Source organism: Hemitrygon akajei, chromosome 12 (genome assembly GCF_048418815.1).
Source record: "Hemitrygon akajei chromosome 12, sHemAka1.3, whole genome shotgun sequence".
Lineage (NCBI taxonomy): Eukaryota > Metazoa > Chordata > Chondrichthyes > Myliobatiformes > Dasyatidae > Hemitrygon > Hemitrygon akajei.
In genome coordinates, this window is record NC_133135.1 from 71,824,315 (window position 1) to 71,842,625 (window position 18,311).

The following is an 18,311-nucleotide window of genomic DNA, read 5'->3' on the forward strand; positions in this document are numbered from 1 at the left end:
TTTTGTATTTTCACTATCTGCATTTTGTTTAATTTTATAAAATCAGAGCGGTATTAATATTATAAATGCAAAATAATTCTTGTGAAGTCAACCATTCTGGGTTGACATCCGTTTAACTATGGCATACTGCCTTCAGGAACATAAAACCAAAACCAACAAAATTTCTCATAAGAAATTTCTTTTTGCATGAACTGAAGAAAGTGATACATTTAACTAACAAAAAAGCTAATATATTTATAGGATTATCTCCACACAAAAAATGTTGTGCTGCAAATTTTATAGCAATAATCGTAAGGGGTTTTGGCCCTTTAAGGTATAATTTTAAAACATTTTTTCACCACAATATACCACAGCTGAAAATCAGAACAGTGAAACACTACATTAAAGTGCAGTGTTTTTATTTATGAATTATCAATTATGCGAGAACAAGTAAATACAATTACTTTGATAGTCTAAAAAGTATAAAACTACAAAGAAGTATAAACAAAATGTAAGTTATGCCAACTATAAGATCAATTTATCTTTAAAGAGTTTCATTTCCTCTTTGGCAAAGAAAATAATCTTCATGTCAATTTATATTTCCTTGAGGTCATTGTTTGTCATCAATTTCTGATAAAATGCTAAATACAGTTTCTAATTTTGTCCACATTAAAATCTATACGTAGTTATAACTAAAAAGCTTAATAAACGTACTTTTATATTCAACATTAAGCTGATGCTTTCCGTCAGTATGAACTGGCGAATCAGCAGAGCAGGTGGTTAGAAAGAGCACTCCACCAAAAGGTAAGGCAAAAGTAACAATGCACTGGATTATCACACTTATCCCTGCTCTGGATAGCAGTAAGTAATGATGAAGGTTTAGAATAGAGATTTAAAAGAATTATGGTGATGGTGACAATACATCTGTGTGTCATCTTAAACTAATCTTCCCAGAATTGCTTGGAAAAGTTGTGCTAAGAAAGCATTTACCAAGCAATATGCTTGCCAGGGTTTGGACGAGTCTTAACACAAGTTGGCTGGTATCCAAACATTGAACACACCAGGATGTCAGAAAATTCAATCTCACATCGAAGGGAAAGACAGAGGGCAAGATAAATACTGCTGTGTCACCCAGCAATTAACACACTGTTCACTAATCAAGAAACACAGGGGTGCAGTCATAATTTGGACAGCCTAGTCTTCCTGGCTAATGACTACTATTATTATACAGGCTGGGAGGGGGTTGGTGGTGAAACTAGTACAAAGCAAATGTTCAGGAAGAAATACTTTTATTAGAAACTATGACTGTTCTCTTTAAAGAAAAATTAGGATTACTTGCATATCATCCTGTATTAAGAAAATGGTGGGCCCATTCCCTGAACTACAGCAATCAATTTCATATTTTTAGTAGAGGCTTGATACAAACTGAGTGGGGCTGCTAGATCCAGTTAGATTACAGTTAATAACCTGACAAATACTAACAGTAGGTAATCTTTCCTCAAGTCTGTTCCAATGTTAAGTATGCTGTAACTGACAAGATCTACTTTTCCAGACAATCCACATATCCTTTGATCTCTAATTTCCAAAGAACAACTTTACTCAGCCTCTTCCCACTAGACCTCAGTCCCAACAATCAATCTGGTGAAGTTGTGATTTTTTTAGATGTGGAGACCAAAGCTGTAAATAACTCCACATTGTCCCTTAATATAGTTAACCTGTTCTTATTCCCCTCCACAAACTTGCCGAGTTCCTCCAGTATTTTATGTTGTATTACTCAAGATTTCCAGTATTTGCAGACTCTCTTTTGTTTACATTTAATCTGCTAGCTCTTTGTATATTCACTTAATTGGACTATATATCATTACAGTTTCTGTGTCCTCTGCACAAATCCAATCTTGGATACATTACATTTAAGTCTATTCATCCAAGTTATGATTGCATCCTTGAAATGGTACAGCATCCACTGATCATTCTGGTACCAGATTCAGCTTAATTTATCACATGTACATGCATGTGATAATGCATGATGTATATTAACATTCTTAGGTTGTGCTGGAGCAGACGGCAAGAATAACTACATATTCAACACCAACATAGCATGCCTAGAATACTCAGGAAAGCAAGCCCCTTTCTCCTTCCCATTCCCATAAGACAATAAAACATTGGAGCAGAATTAGGCCATATGGCCCACTGACTCTGCTTCACCATTCCATCATGGCTGATTTATTATCCCTCTCATCCCCTTCTTCTGCTTTCTCCTCATAACCTTTGACACCCTTACAAATCAAGAACCTATCAACCTCTAATTCAAATAAACCCAATGACTTGACTTCCACAGGCGTCTTTGGCAGTGAATTCCACAGATTCACCACCTTCTGGTAAAGAAATTCCTTCTCATCTCTGTTCTAAAGTGATATTCTTTTATTTTCAGTTTGTGCCCTCTAGTCTGAGAACTCCCCACTATAGGAAACATCCTCTCTATGTCCACTGTATTTAGGTCTTTTAATATTCAATAGGTTTCAATGAGGATCCCCCCCTCCCCCCACAATTCTTCTGAACTCCAGTGAGTACATGCCCAGAGCCAAATGTTCCTCATATTAGCTCTTTCATTCCTGGGATCATACTTATGAACCTCCTCTGGACCCTCTCCAATGTCAGCACTCCTTTCTTAGATAAAGGGGCCCAAAAGAGCTCACAAAGTGCGGTCTGACAATGCCTTATAAAGCCTCAGCATTATAGCCTTGCTTTTATACTCTAATCCTCTCAGAATGAATGCTAACACTGCATTTGCCTTCCTTACCACAGACTTAACCTTTAAGGAAATCTGCATGAGGACTCCTAAGTCCCTTTGTACCTCAGATTTCTGAATTTGTTATTCACTTAGAAATAGTCCACACCTCTATTCCTTCTACTAAGGTAAGGTACATGACCATACAATTCCCAACAGTGTGTTCCATCTTCCACTTCTTTGCCCATTCTCCTACTATGTCCAAGTCCTGCAGACTCCCTGCTTCCTCAACACTACCTGCCCTTCATTATCAGCAAACTTGGCCGCAAAGCCATCAGTTCTGTCATTAAAATCCAAAGAAGTGGTCCCAACACTAACCCATGTGGCACACTACTAGTCATTGGCAATCAACAATATCATCAGCTCTTACTTTGTTTAGCAGTTTCATGTGTGGCATCTTATCTAAGATCTTCTGAAAATCCAAGTAAGCAACACCCACTAATTTTCCTTTGTCTATCCTGTCTGTTATTGCCTCAAAGAATTCCAGCAGATTTTGAAGTTCAAAGTAAATTTGAACCCTTAAGAAAACCATGCTGACTTTAGCCTATTTTATCATGTGTCCAAGTACCCTGAAATCTCATCCTTAATCTCACCAACCACTGAAGTCAGGCTAACTGGCCTATAATTTTCTATAATTCATCTATACAGACATGGAAAGTCCCCCAACCTCATAACAGGCCCCCAGGCCTCCATATTCCAGTCTCCAGTTTCTGGCCATCAGGTTTTGAATTCCAGACTTGTGATTGACATTCAAGCTTTGAAGTTTGGTATTGACCCCCAGACTAGTCGATGACAGGACCCTAAACTCCTGCACCCAAACTCTGGATTTACTGCCTCACTGACCCTCATGCCTCCTGCTTGCGTGGACATCTGCTCCCAGGACCCACCAACCTGGGACAGCAAGGACAAACAAAAGAAAATCTGCAGATGCTGGAAATCCAAGCAACACACACAAAATGCTGGAAGAATGCAGCAGGCCAGGCAGTATCAATGGAAAAGAGTACAGTCGCTGTTTCGGGCCAAGATGCTTTGGCAGGACTGGAGAAAAAAGGCTGAGGAGTAGATTTAGAAGGTGGGAGGAGGGGAGAGAGAAACACAAGGTGATAGGTGAAACCTGAAAAGGAAGGGATGAAGTAAAGAGTTGGGAAGTTGATTGGTGAAAGAGACAGAAGGCCATAGAAGAAAGAAAAGGGGGGGGGAGCACTAGTGGGAGGCAATGGGCTAGCAAGGAGATAAGGTGAGAGAAGGAAAGGGGGATGGGAAATGTTGAAGGACAGGGGAGTGGGGGGCACTTCCAGAAGTTCAAGAAATTGACGTTCATGCCATCAAGTTGAAGTCTACCTAAACAGACTACAAGGTGTTGCTCCTCAACCTAAGTAGATCTTCATCACGACAGCAGAGGATGCCATTGATAGACATATTGGAATGGCAATGGGAAGTGGAATTAAAATGGGTGGCCACTGGGAGAACCCCTTTTTGCTGGGGGACGTAGCACACATGCTTGGTGAAGTGGTCTCCCAACCTAAGTTTGGTCTCACCGATGTACAGGAGGCCACACCAGTAGAACTGGACACAGTAAATGACCCTAACAGATTCACAGGTGAAGTGTTGCCTCACCTGGAAGAACTACCTTTCAGGGCCTTAAATAGTCCTTCCAGGTGAGGCTACACTTAGGTTGGAGGCTCTTTACTTCATTCACCTCCCTCCTTTCAGGTTTCACCTATCACCTTGTGTTTCTCTCTCCTTTCTTCCCAACTTTTAAATCTATTCCTCAGCTTTTTTTCTCCAGTCCTGCTGAAGGGTTTCAGGCTGAAACTTCAACTGTACTTTTTTCTATAGATGCTGCCTGGCCTGCTGAGTTCCTCCAGCATTTTGTATGTATTGCTTCGGCATCCAAGAATATCCTTTGGCACATATCCATATTGCTGGCCTTCAAGCACAAAGCGGAGGCCCAGACTGCAGATGTCCTTTGTCCCGTGTCCATGTCACTGGCCTTTGAACATGGAGCAGAGTCCTAGACTATGGCCTGACCTTTAACTCCACATTCCTGTCTCTAAATCCTAATATGATCCCTAACACCCTAGCATTCAGCTTCCAAGAGGAAACGACTATCAGTTCATGCAAACACCATCATGCAAGCTAGCATTATCACCTTTTATCTTTGCTGTATCCTTGCATATTCCTATCCTTCCTTTCTTTCCAGTTCTTGATTTGTTTCATGCCATTGTTCCCCAGTCTTACCACTTACATAAACCTTGTGCAAATGTGTTTTCTAGATACCAATTTACTCTTTAAAGACCATGAGGTTTCTCATAGTCAAAACATATGCGGCTTTAAAAAAAGAGCTGAGCAGCATTCTTCAGTTTGTGCTATGCCCTCAAACAAATTTCACAATACCAAGAGAAAGAATATTCTATGTTTGCAGCAATAGGAAATCAATCATAATGAAAATTGTAGACATACTCACAACTTCTATTATTTTTTTCCTGATGCACCTATTTTGATTCAGAACAGATTTAATTTCTTTGAGTTAATATAGTATCCATATTCACCTGGTAAATTTTCCATCAAGCCTCAAGAGAGGTTTAATGATCATTTAATAATGCATACATCAATTGGAATTTGTTGAATGCAGTTTATAGTTTACACTCCATGTCACAAAATCTAAACACTTTTTTTTATTTAGCTTTGGGACTAGTAGAAGGTGGTTTAATGTGATTTCAGTGAGTATTGAAATCACAGTTACAACATCTTATGTAGAATCCTGGATTAACACCCAGTTTATAGATAGTCAAAAAACTTCAGCTTGTATTGACCCTGAGGGTACATTCAAAAGTGGTTTTGGCAAGATCTTGTGAGATACAAGTGGTGAAGTTCTTAACTCTTAGCAAGATGATATGTTTGCTTTACCAAACTTCGGAAACCCAATGACTGAAGGGAGGAAGTTATCAGATAATGATTGGAATCTGGGCCAGAATAATAGGCAACCAAAAAAAAAGCCTTCAGTAGAGCTATTTTCCAGAATTTAATTTTACCTGAGGATGAAGTATCTCATTCCAGAAACTGCCAGAATCTGTACGAACAGAATCTTAGAAAGATACTGCACAGGAAAAATCTCTTCAGCCATTGAGTCCGCGCCATCAATCACCCAGTTGCACTAATACAAAATTAATTAATTTTTAAAAATTCTCTTTCCTGGATCAACTCCGGCCAGATTCTATCACTTACCTAGACACTCAGGGTAATGTGGTCAATTAACCTAGTAACCTGCATATCTTTGGGAAACTAGAGCTCCCAGAGTAAATATGCAAACTCCACATATTCAGCAGCCTTGGTCTATGGTGCTATAAGGTAGTACCTCTATTGAAACTTACACTAAAAGTTAAGAAAAGTTATTTAAGTTCAAAGTTCAAAGTAAAATTTATTATTAGTGTACATACATATCACCACATACAACCCTGAGATTCCTTCTCTGCGGGTATACTTACCAAGTCTATAGAACAGTAACTTTAAACTGAAAACATCAAGAACTGTAAACTGTAAATGAACTGTGCAAAACCAGATAAGTAAATAGCAATAAATAACAACCATGAAATAACAAGGTAAAGAGTCCTTAAAATGAGACCATCAGTTGTGAGAACACCAGAAGTAGAACGAGTGAAGTTATCCCTTTTTGTTCAGGAGCCTGATGGTTGAGAGGTTGTAACTGTTCTTGAACCTGGTGGTACAAGTCCTGAGCCTCCTGATGGCAGCAGTGAGAAAAGAGTATGGCCTAGATGGTGAGGATCTTTGACGATAGACGCTATTTTTCTAAGGCAATGTTTCATGCAGATATGCTCAATGATTGGGAGAGTTTTATCCATGATGTACTGTGCCAAATCTACTATGTTTGTAGGATTTTCTGCTTACATATTGGACATTGTTTGAAGAGAACAGAGGAAGTGTTATTTCCATAGACTACATCTTACCCAGAGTATACAAAAAGTGAATAAAAAAAAAATATAATCAGCATTCACTTTGAAGGATACCAAATTCAAGGGTCCAATTTGCAGCTTCATTTTATTCATTACCGTCATTCTAGTGAACACCTGCATTATAGAAACTAAAAGAAATTGTTTTCCAGAAACAAAAAAATGGAACATAAGTACACAAATCACTTTTGAAGAACAGGAGTATCACCAAAAAAATAAAGAAAAAACACTTTTATTTCACTGCTTTCTCAATATTATTACTGCATCTCAGGAAAATGCCATCACCATGTTAAGGTGCTTATATTTTATCAGCTTACCTCATATAACAGACAACCTAGTGACCAGATGTCCGATTTGAAGTTGTATCCATTTTCGTGTATTCTCTCTGGGGACATGTAGTATGGCGTACCCACTGTAATGGAAAATAGTTTTACTTGTACACTATAAAATAAAATGTTTAAAAAGTTAATTCAAGCTTGGTGATTCCAATTATCTACCTCCTTATGCAAAAGCTACATTGCTCTGTGTCCCAAGTATATAAAAATACACACAGTACTGAAATATAGATATAATTAACTGTTCCAGTGTTCTTTCTTACTATTTTTTCTGATGCATCAATTTTGATTCAGAATAGGTTAAATTTCTGTGGTTCAATATAGAATCCATATTCACCTGGTAAAATTCACCAGGTGTTGGATGGCTGCATGAACAGCTGGTGCATTCACAATTCTTGGGTATGTGACCACTGATACCAGACAGGCAATCTCTGAAGAGAATTGATGATGGCTGGGGTCACTTGTCTTGCAAAGACACTGCCCAGAAGAAGACAATGGCAAACCACTTCTGCAGAAAAATTTGCCAAGAACAATCACAGCCATAGCAAGACTATGATTGCCTCCATCATAAAACACAATAAATAATGAACGGATGAATGTTCTTATTAGCAGGCAATTTTCCAACTGTACACTCTTGGTCATCATTTTAAATGCACAAAAGAACAGAAATCAAACCATATGTTTATGTACTACAACATACAGGTTGCCAGATCCGGTAATAAAATGATCCATTTAATGATCTTTAAATTGGAGTTCAAGGCTATTTGAAGAAGGTATGCATAGACTGAAGATGTTTTTTTTTGTAATTCAAATTTTTATTATTATTTATTCTTATTTTACAAAGCAGCACAGCATACAGAAGATACAGAAGATCTGTGATGCTTTCTACTGCATCTTTTCCTATTTTGGATTTCAAATGTTTAGAATCATTTTCTCCCTAGCTAAACAAACTTGAGTAAAAATACATTACCGCTTTGTTAGTAAGATTTACTGAACTGCAGGCATTTCTGAGAAAATTTATATTTAATTGTTGAAAATAATTTAGCAATATTCATTCACCCTAAGTAAAAGCACCTTTGTAGCAATCCCTTTTACAATCCTACTGTATCATGCTCTGGTAAAGCAACTTGAATGCACAAGAACGTAAAAAGCTGTAGAGAGTAATGGACTCTGCCTAACATATAATGGATTCATCACCTCCCACCATTGATAATATCTTTAGGAGGTGCTGCCTCAAGAAGGCAACATCTATCAAAGTTACCCATCATCCGAGCCATGCATCTTTATACAGCGACCATCAGGTAGGAGGTACAGACCAACTGGCAAAACCCTAATCTCTGCACTAAAATAGACTTCACTTTTTTGTTCCAGTAAAACTTAAGTTTTAATTTAATATGTTTATTGTGAATATTGCTTTTGAAATGCTATGTGTCTCTGATGATGTTGTTTATAAGATTTTCGTTGCACTTGTGCATATGAGGTATGCACAATAAGATCAACTACAGACTAAAGAAGAAAGACAATGCATTGTTTTAAAATTATCTAATAATCTCCATTTCCTGTTTCTGTTATTGGACTACAAATAACAAAATCAAGAGTGGGCTAAACAAAAAAAAATCACAAAATAGAGTACATATACTGTAAAATCTTCATGTAACAATATAAAATCGCAAGATGGAGAGTACAGGTGAAAGAAACAATACTTAAATAGTAGGATTGAAGTCATGAAAGCTCAAATCACTTAATTTAGTTTAACAAAGTAATTTAATGTTTCATTCCTAATTCTGAGCACATATCAATGCTGCTTTTAAACAAAATATCTTTCTTCAACAACACTGTCTTTAAAGTTTAATTTCTAACTACAAGTCAGGTTGCTCACACTGTTGTTAATTTATCACCAATTATTCACTTTATCTATTGACTTTTCACTGTGAAAGTACTTAGCTCAATTCTATCTGTACAATACCTATCACTTTCAAAAAAAGGGCATGATCTGTGTGACTGTAATGTAGTAGTGGCTTATTTTCTAAAGTTGTTTATTCCTGCACATTTCAAATCATGAAATTCAGGAGCACCAGCAACAGAAATGATTTATCTGTAATAAAGATATAGAATTACATGTAAACAATTATTATGCATAAAATGTATTTAGCCCACTTAAGCAGCAAAGGATCAACAATAATCACTTTTGGTTATCATAAAATATGACACTAATAATTGGCAGCTAACAACATGCAGGCCTGTGGATGTGGAGAATTCACATGAGAATCCACAGGGGGCAGAGAAAACATTTCAGTATGCAGCTTCTCAGCTTATTGAAAGTCAAAATAATTCAAAACTAGCTTCAGAAATGTAAGATAGTCAAGCTGTTTGTTCTTCTATAAAACTGAAAAATTATGCTGCAATCAATTAAAATTTTAGATTAATTTCACAAGTATTAAGATTTAGTCAAAAACATTATATGAATGACAATACTATCATATACAGTTGCAAAAAAAGTTTATGAAGCCTTTGCAATTACCTGGTTTCCTGCATTAATTACTCATAAAATGTGGACTGATCTTCATCTAAGCCACAATAATAGACAAACACAATCTGCCTAAACTAAGAACACACAAACAATTGTACTTCTTCTTGTCAATACTGAGTACATCATTTAAACAATCACAGTCTACGCTCAAAACAGTCTGTGAACCTCTGGGGTAATGCCTTCCACAAGAGCTATATGGAGTCAGGAGTTCCAATCAATGAGTTGAAATTGGATGTGTGGGTTGCAGAAGTGCCCTGCCCTATATAAAAAATGACAAAGTCAGGATACTGACAGATCTTGCCCTTCTCAAGAAAGATCAGAATTAAAATCAGAATCAGGTTTATTATCACAGGCATGTGTCATGAAATTTGTTAAACTCAGCAGCAGGAGTTCAATGCAATACATAATATAGAAAAAAAACCAAAAAATAATACTAATAAGTAAATCAATTGCAGTATACGTATATTGAATAGATTAAAAATCATGAAAAAGCCAGAAATATATACTAAAAAAGTGGGGTAGTATCCAAGGGTTCAATGTCTACTTAGGAAATGGACGGCAGAGGAGAAGAAGCTGTTCCTGAATCACTGAGTGTGTGCCTTCAGGCTTCTGTACATTCTACCTGATAGTTACAGTGAGAAAAGGGCATGCCCTGGGTGCTGGACATCCCTAATAGTGTCCCTTTCTGAGACACCGCACCTTGAGGATGTCCTGGGTACTTTGTAGGCTAGTACCCAAGATGGAACCGACTAAATTTACAACCTTCTGCAGCATCTTTCAGTCCTGTGCAGTAGCCCCCCACCCCATACCAAACAATGATGCAATCTGTCAGAATGTTCTCCACAGTACATCCATAGTTTTGAGTGTATTTGTTGACATACCAAATCTCTTCAAACTCCTAATAAAGTATAGCCGCTGTCTTGCCTTCTTTATAACTGCAACGGTATGTTGAGACAAGGTTAGATTCTCAGAGATCTTGACACCCAGGAACTTGAAACTGCTCACTCTCTTCACTTATCCCTCTATGAGGATTGGTATGTGTTCCTTCGTCTTACCCTTCCTGAAGTCCACAATCAGCTCTTTCGTTTTACTGACGTTGAATGCCAGGTTTTTGCTGCGACACCACTCCACTAGTTGGCATATCTCGTTTCTGTACATTGTCTCCATCTGAGATTCTACCAACAATGGTTGTATCATCAGCAAATTTATAGATGGTATTTGAGCTATGCCTAGCCATACAGTCATGGGTATTGAGACAGTAGAGCAGTGGGCTAAGCACATACCCCTGAGGTGCACCAGCGTTGATTGTCAGCAAGGAGAAGTTATCACCAATCTGCACAGATTGTGGTCTTCCAGTTAGGAAGTCGAGGATCCAATTGCAGAGGGAGGTAGCGAGGCTCAGGATCTGCAACTTCTCAATCAGGATTGTAGGAATAATAGTATTAGATGCTGAGCTATAGTTGACGAACAGCATCCTGACATAGGTGTTTGTATTGTCCACGTGGTCTAAAGCAGTATGAGGCGCCACTGAGATTGCATCTACTGTTGTCCTATTGTGGCGATAGGCAAATTGCAATGGGGCCAGGTCCTTATTGAGGCATGAGTTCAGTCTAGTCATGACCAACCTCTCAAAGCATTTCATCACCGCAGATGTGAGTGCTACTGGGTGATAGTCATTAAAGCAGCTCACATCTGTTTATGTGCACCATGCCGCGATCAAAACAACTTTCAGAGGACCTTAGAAGAATTATAGAGATGCATGAAGCTGGAAAAGGCTACAAAAGCATTTCTAAAGAATTCAGAGTTCATCGGTCCACAGTAAAAGAAATTGTCTACAAAGAAATTCAGTACTGTTGCTACTCTCTCTAGGAGTGAGTATCCTGCAAAAATCAAAACAAGAGCACAATGTGCAATGCTGAAGGAAGTGAAAAAGAACTGAATTGTATCAAGACATTTTACAGCAGAATGTCAAGGCAGCAGTCCATCACCTGAAGCTAAATAAAATTGAATGATGCAATCAGACTATGATTTGAAACACAAGAGTGAAATACAAGAGTAAATCAACAACAGAATGGTTTAAAAAGAAGAAACTTTGTGTTTTGGAATGGCCAAGTCAGAATCCAGAGCTTAACTCAATTGAGATGCTGTGGCATGACCTGAAGAAGGCTGTTCATGCAAGGGTCCCAGAATATTGATGAACTGAAGTAGTTTTGTATGGAGGAATAATCTAAAATTCCTCCTCACCATTGTGCAAGTCTGATCAACAGATACAGGAAACGCATGATAGTGATTATTGCTGCTAAAGGAGATTCTACCAGTTATTAAATATAAGGGTTCACATACTTTTTCTAGCCTGGATTGTGAATGATTAAACAATGTATTCAATACAGACATGAAAAGTACAATTGTTTGTGTTAAGAGCAAACACGAGGAAATCTGCAGATGCTGGAAATTCAAACAACACACACAAAATGCTGGTAGAACACAGCAGGCTAGGCAGCATCTATAGGGAGAAGCGCTGTCGACGTTTCGGGCCGAGACCCTTCGTCAGGACTAACCGAAAGGAAAGATAGTAAGAGATTTGAAAGAGAAATTGTTTGTGTTATTTGTTTAGGAGATTGTGTTTGTCTATTATTGTGACTTGGATGAAGATCAGACCACATTTTATGAGTAATTAATGTAGAAAATCAGGTAATTGCAAAGGATTCACAAACTTTTTCTTGCAACTGTATTACCTTTATCTTTAGATTACACAATGTCTTAGCCACAGCATCATAGAGTTTTACAACTTGTAACAGACGTTTCAGCACAGCTCATCCATACTGATAGTGATCCCTATCGGCACTAATCACATTTGCCTACTTTAGGCCTGTAACCCTCTATTCCTGTCCTTCCCAAGTACCTGTTCAAATATCTTTTAACCACCAATTGCATTTCCCTCTAATACTTCCACTGGCAGCTCATTCCATATAATCACCACCTTACGGTACGAAACTTGCCCCTCAAAATTTGCCTCTCTTGTTCTAAGTTGCAGAAGTATTTCAATAGCTACCCTTTATCTGTAACTGAAAAAGTAACTTAGTTTCAGAGAATTGCACTCTTAGTACTCACAAATAATATAACAATAGCCAATAATGTTCTATTATTCAAGAAGGGAACTAAGGATAATCCGGAAAACTGTAGATCGGTGAGTCTTAAATCAGTGGGAGGGAAGTTATTGGAGAGAATTCTTAGGAATAGGGTTTATGAGCTTTTGGAAAACCATGACTTAGTTAGACAGCACGGCTTTGTGCAGTGCAAGTTACGTCTTACTAACTTGATAGAGTTAATTGACAAGGTAACAAGTGTGAGTGATGTAGGCAGAACTCTGGATGTTGTTTACATGGATTTTAGTAAGGCCTTTGACAAGGTCCCTCATAGGAGGCTAATCTAAAAGATAAAGATGTAAACAATCCATGGTGAATTGACTTGCCCAAAGAAGACATTAGTGGTTGAAGGGACTTACTCTAGCTGGAGGTCTGTGATTAGTGGTGTCCTCCAAGGATCTATACTGGGATCACTGCTGTTTGTGATGTATATAAATGAGCTGAATAAACATGTAGATGAGTGGGTTAGTATGTTTGCAGATGATACAAAAATTAGTGGTGGTGTGGATCGTGCAGAAAACTGGCAAGGGATACAGTGGGATATAGATCAGTTGCAGATCTGGGCAGAGAAGTGGCAGATAGAGTTTAACCCAGCCAAATCCAATTCAATTGAAGATCCAGTTCAAACCAAATCATCAAGTTTGCTGATGATGCAACTGTGGTTGGCCTCATCAATAATAAGACAGCGTACAGAGAGGGGTGGAGCAGCTGATAGAATGGTGCAACCACATCTTAAGTCTCAATGTGGCTAAGACCAAAGAGATGACTGTGGACTTTAGGAAGGTGCAGACTGACCACTCCTCACTGTACATACACGCCTCCTCCATGGGGAGAATTAAGAGCACCAAATTTCTAGGGGTGTACATAATGGACAATCTCACCTCGTCCCTCAACATCACCATTTTGGTCAAGAAAGCACAGCAGTGTCACCTCCTGAGGAGATTGAGGCGAGTGAAGCTCCCCTCCCCCTCAACCACTCACCCTTCATTCTAACCAATTTTTACAGAAGCACCATGGAGAGTGTCCTGAACAGCTGCACCACTATCTGGCATGAAAATTATAAGGCATCTGACTGCAAGTCCCTACAAAGGATTGTGAGGACTGCTGAGAGGATTGTCACCGAGTCTCTCTTCCATCCATCAGAGAGACTTATCAGGAGCGCCACGTACACAGGTCCCTTAGCATTATCGACGATCCCTCCCATCCGTCCAACAATCTCTTTGACCCCCTACCATCAAGCAGGAGGTACCATAGCATTAGGACAAGAACTCTTAGAATGGGAATTAGCTTCTTCCGCCTGGCTGTAAGACTACCAAACTAATTGCCAACACCCAGGTCTCATCACGTATGAAGCGCCGGTAGCATTATCCTGTTTATGTTTTGGGCTGAGACCCTTCATCAGAGCTAGAAAAAAAAAATGCAAAGTCAAAGGAAGGTGAGGGGGAGGGGAGGAAGAAATACAAGATGTTAGGTAATAGGTGAAACCAAGAGAGGGTGAGGGATGAAATAAAAGAGCTGGGAAGTTGATTGGTGAAAGAGATAAAGGGCTGGAGAAGGTGGGATCTGATAGGAGAAGGTAGAAGACCATGGAAAAAAGGAAAAGGGTGGAGCAGCAGAGATAGATGATGGGCAGGTAAGGAGACAAGGTGCGAGAGGGAAATAGGAATGGGGAATGGTGAGGGGGGGGGCCAACTACTGGAAGTTCAAGAAAGCAATATTCATCCCATCAGGTTGGAGGCTACCCAAAGAGAATACAAGGTGTTTCTCCTCCAGCCTGAGTGTGGTCTCATCACGGTAGTAGGAGGCCATGGACTGATATGTCGAAATGGGAATGGGAAGTAGAGTTGAAATGGGTAGCCACTGGGAGATCCCACTTTTTTGGCTTACTCTGACTTCTCATCTATTTTTCCAGCTGATGAAAGGTCTTGGCCTGAGATGCTGACTGCTTTCTCTTTTTCATTGATGTTGCATGGCCCCCGCTGAGATCTTTCAAGCATTTTGTGTGTGCTATTTGGATTCCCAGCATCTGCAGATTTTCTTATGCTTGTTATACTGTTTACTACTTAAACTTGTGTTGCAATGTTGCAAATGCAAATTATTATTTGTTAATTTATTTGTGGCACAGCTATGGTAAGTAGACAGTATCTTTTTTTTTCAGGGTTGAAATGTCTGGTACCAGAGAGCATATTCTGCCCCACTGATGTACTGACTGAATATATACTGTTAGGATGAAACTTCCTTACTTCCAGAAATGCGGAAACAATTGTGGCTGTGAACTAGGGCAAACTAAAAATGGGATAAACACATTGCAGTATAGTTAGGGAAATGCATTAGTATGATTCTGCAGTTTAACAGTTCTTCCTGAAGAGCAGAGTGCAAACCTTTGGAAGCCAAAGCAACTAATCTTGCCCTTTATATAACAAAAAGTGACTGAAATGAAATGGATCTTCAAGTCAAACATCTGAAAAAATGTACTCTACTCATGCCCAAACTGAATGGCTAATTGTAAAAAATTGTTGGCCAACTTCTATCAATGTGTGATAGAGGGCATGCTAACATATGGAATGACAGTATGGTACTCTAACTGCAGCAAGACAGATCAGAAAGCACTCTAATAAGCTCAGAATAGCTCCGCACATCTTTAGGAATCAACTACTGGACCAACTACCAAACAATCTACAACTCTCGATGCCTACCTCATGCTCATAACATCATTAAAGACCCATCCCATCCTGAACATTGCTTGGTAATCTCGTGCCATCTGGTAGGAGATACAGAAACATCTTAGCCAAGACAGTAAGAATGAAAAACAACTTATTCCTGAGGTCTGTTGTGCAGTTGAATAGTGCTGCACACCAGATTGCCAATGGCGTTTGAATGTTGTGGACTACCAAAGCCATTTGTTGCACGTAAGTATAGGATTTGTTTTTTACAATTAAGCCGTACTACGTGCATTGTAAGTATCTGTTTTTGCACAGACTGTTGCACCACAATCTCATTGTCTTAAGCAATGACAATGAAGTTTTATTCTATACTATCTGAACAGAAGTATTTAATAGAGATAAGTCCTTCCAATTTAGTTCCAATTAATTTTAAAATTATGGCTTCAATCATGTGCGCCATTTGTTAATTGTCACTGTATATCCAATTACATTGTGTCATCTTTCTGAAGCAACCTTTTTCCAAGAGTGTTAATTTAAGAGACTTTGCTTCCTCATGGAAATTGCCTGATATGTTTGTTGATTCTACTTCTGTTAAGAATTGCCCAGATTGCATTCTTAATATGGTGACACAGATTACATTTTCAATTAGCAGTAGTGTCTTCTGTTATAAAGCAAAACAGGGTTTTGATAAATTCTAAACTGAAGTTATATAAAAACTGTTTAGATTACAAGATGAAGGTGCTCCTAGTAGAGCTTGTAAGCAGTTAAGTGATAGAAATTCTGTTAACGTAACCCTTAAAGACTTGCATCATTCCATTCTCTGCACTAAACCAGACCATTGAAACGGACATGGTGTCAACCTGTAATGCAATGAATAAGTGAATGTAGCTTTTGACTGCTATGCCATATATAAAAGTAAGAGTCAAGGATTTGTAATTGCTTTTAATAACTTTTAGAACCGTTCTCAAAATAGATGTCTAAAATATAGTAACTGTGACAGAGGCATGGGGCGACGTGAGTGCAAACACACACCTAGACCTGAGACACCAGGCAAGGTCATTTGTTTCCAAACAATGGGTTTGTTGATTATTACAGAATGTCCCTCTAGTGCTTCCCCTCTCTCTTCCCCTTTTCCCAACCATAATTCCCCTTTTCCTGCCCGCTTCCCACTCTAAGTCCACAATAGAGATTTATATAAGAATTAAACTTAGCATCACTCACATATGTCATGAAATATGATTTTCTTTTGTGGCAGCAATACAATAAAATATAATACATAAAATACATTTTTATATACAAGTCCAGGTTAAAGACTGGGACAGACAAGGTCAGAGGGAATCCAAAGAAATTTTTTATTACACTGTAAATTCATGTATACGGGATCAGAAAGGTTTGTTAGTTAAGTCAGCACTGAGTTTCCAGCTAATGAGAGAAGGTGTTCTGGAACCTTTCAGATCTGGTTTCTAGTTTATTTTGGTTCATACATTTATGATTGGAAGTCAGAGAATAGCAGTTTAGAGTGAAGAAATGGGGTAAATCACCACCCAAACTAGAATTCCCAACCTGGAGAAAATAGGTACACCGTGATTGTTTGTTTTAGAAATAAAAGAAGGTTTGGGATAGAGTGTGTCTGTTGGGGGGAGGGGATGAGGGTATTTGCAGACAGTGTTTACTGAGGCATAGTCAAAGAAGAAATTATCTTTGAGATTGTAATTGGTGTAAATTTTTATTTTCATCTAGCTAGTTCTGTTAATGTAATTCCCTGGGATCATTAAACAAGAATAGCCTCAGAAACTTCCCCCAAGATCTGCCACATAGATCTCACAAAGGATCAGCAGTCATCATAACTAGGCCTGTACCACCACTTTTAGTGTTGAGTGCTGCCTTGCACACTCACTTAAACATTGACTCCACTCACTCTCTCACCTGTATTGATTGTCTTCGAGACACCTTCCAAGAACAAAAAATGCAGAAAGCGATGGTACCCAAAGATCACAGCTTCAGGACAAGGTGATTTGTGTAATGTCTGCAGTGTCTGAATCAGTGAGCAGAGAATGGAGGAAAGAAGGTGAGTGTGGTGGATTTCCTGCAGAGGTTTTAAGGGATTAAGCATACCATACCAGTGAGGGAGAGGTACCTGTTTAATATACCCCAGTCTCATGATTGGAGCAGCACCTCCCCACTCTAGGTGCAAGATGCAGCACAGTAGCCCCTCCATCTCAGCTATGACACTGTGAGCTATTGTAGCATTCAGTGCACAAATTTCATTGAAGAATGCTGTCTAAGGAAGGATAGCAGCAAGCTCTCAACCGGAGCCACAAGGTAAAACTATTATGAGCAAAAATAAAACAATTTAACAACCGCAAAAAAGATTTACATAGGTTATGACGTTTATCACCCTCGACTTCTGCCCCTATCAATCTGAAATGAATGCGCTGAATTGCTGAATGCCTTTTGAAAATTACTGCTATTAATAATTTCTTTTCCACAATTTAGTTGATCTGGTTCAAGATTCAGTCACAGATTTTTCAAAGACAAGTGACTGTAGATATTAGAATCTGTAACAAATTTATGAAGTGCACCCTACAATTCTCTCAATATGTTAGTTCATTCCCCTTAAAAGATCTTCTTAACTTGTTATTATAGGTATTATAACTACCCACTAAATACTTAACTTTTGCAAGCTTATTGGGAAAGAGAAGTGTGCAACTGATTGGTTGATTCTTTCAGGAGAACCAAACCCAGCTCAATGAACTAAATGGCATATACTTAATTTTCACATTATGAGGCCATCTACTGGTCCATGCTGCCTCCCAGTAAAGCAATCCCATCAAGTTCTATTCCAGTTTACCCTGTTGTCCTATAATTTATTCTCTCTCTCACATACCCATCAAAGCCC

The 18,311-nt window shown here is 38.6% G+C and overlaps 1 protein-coding gene across 9 annotated transcripts in view; it reads right to left on the reverse strand.

Moving 5' to 3' along the window:
• The window catches only part of nek7 (NIMA-related kinase 7), a 222,678-nt gene that overhangs the window by 16,205 nt on the left and 188,162 nt on the right, over nt 1-18,311 (reverse strand). For all 9 annotated transcript variants that reach the window (XM_073063495.1, XM_073063492.1, XM_073063497.1 and 6 more), the window contains one exon: nt 7,056-7,150. In XM_073063495.1, coding sequence (XP_072919596.1) covers nt 7,056-7,150 — 95 coding nt within the window. The remainder of the gene's footprint in view (nt 1-7,055; nt 7,151-18,311) is intronic.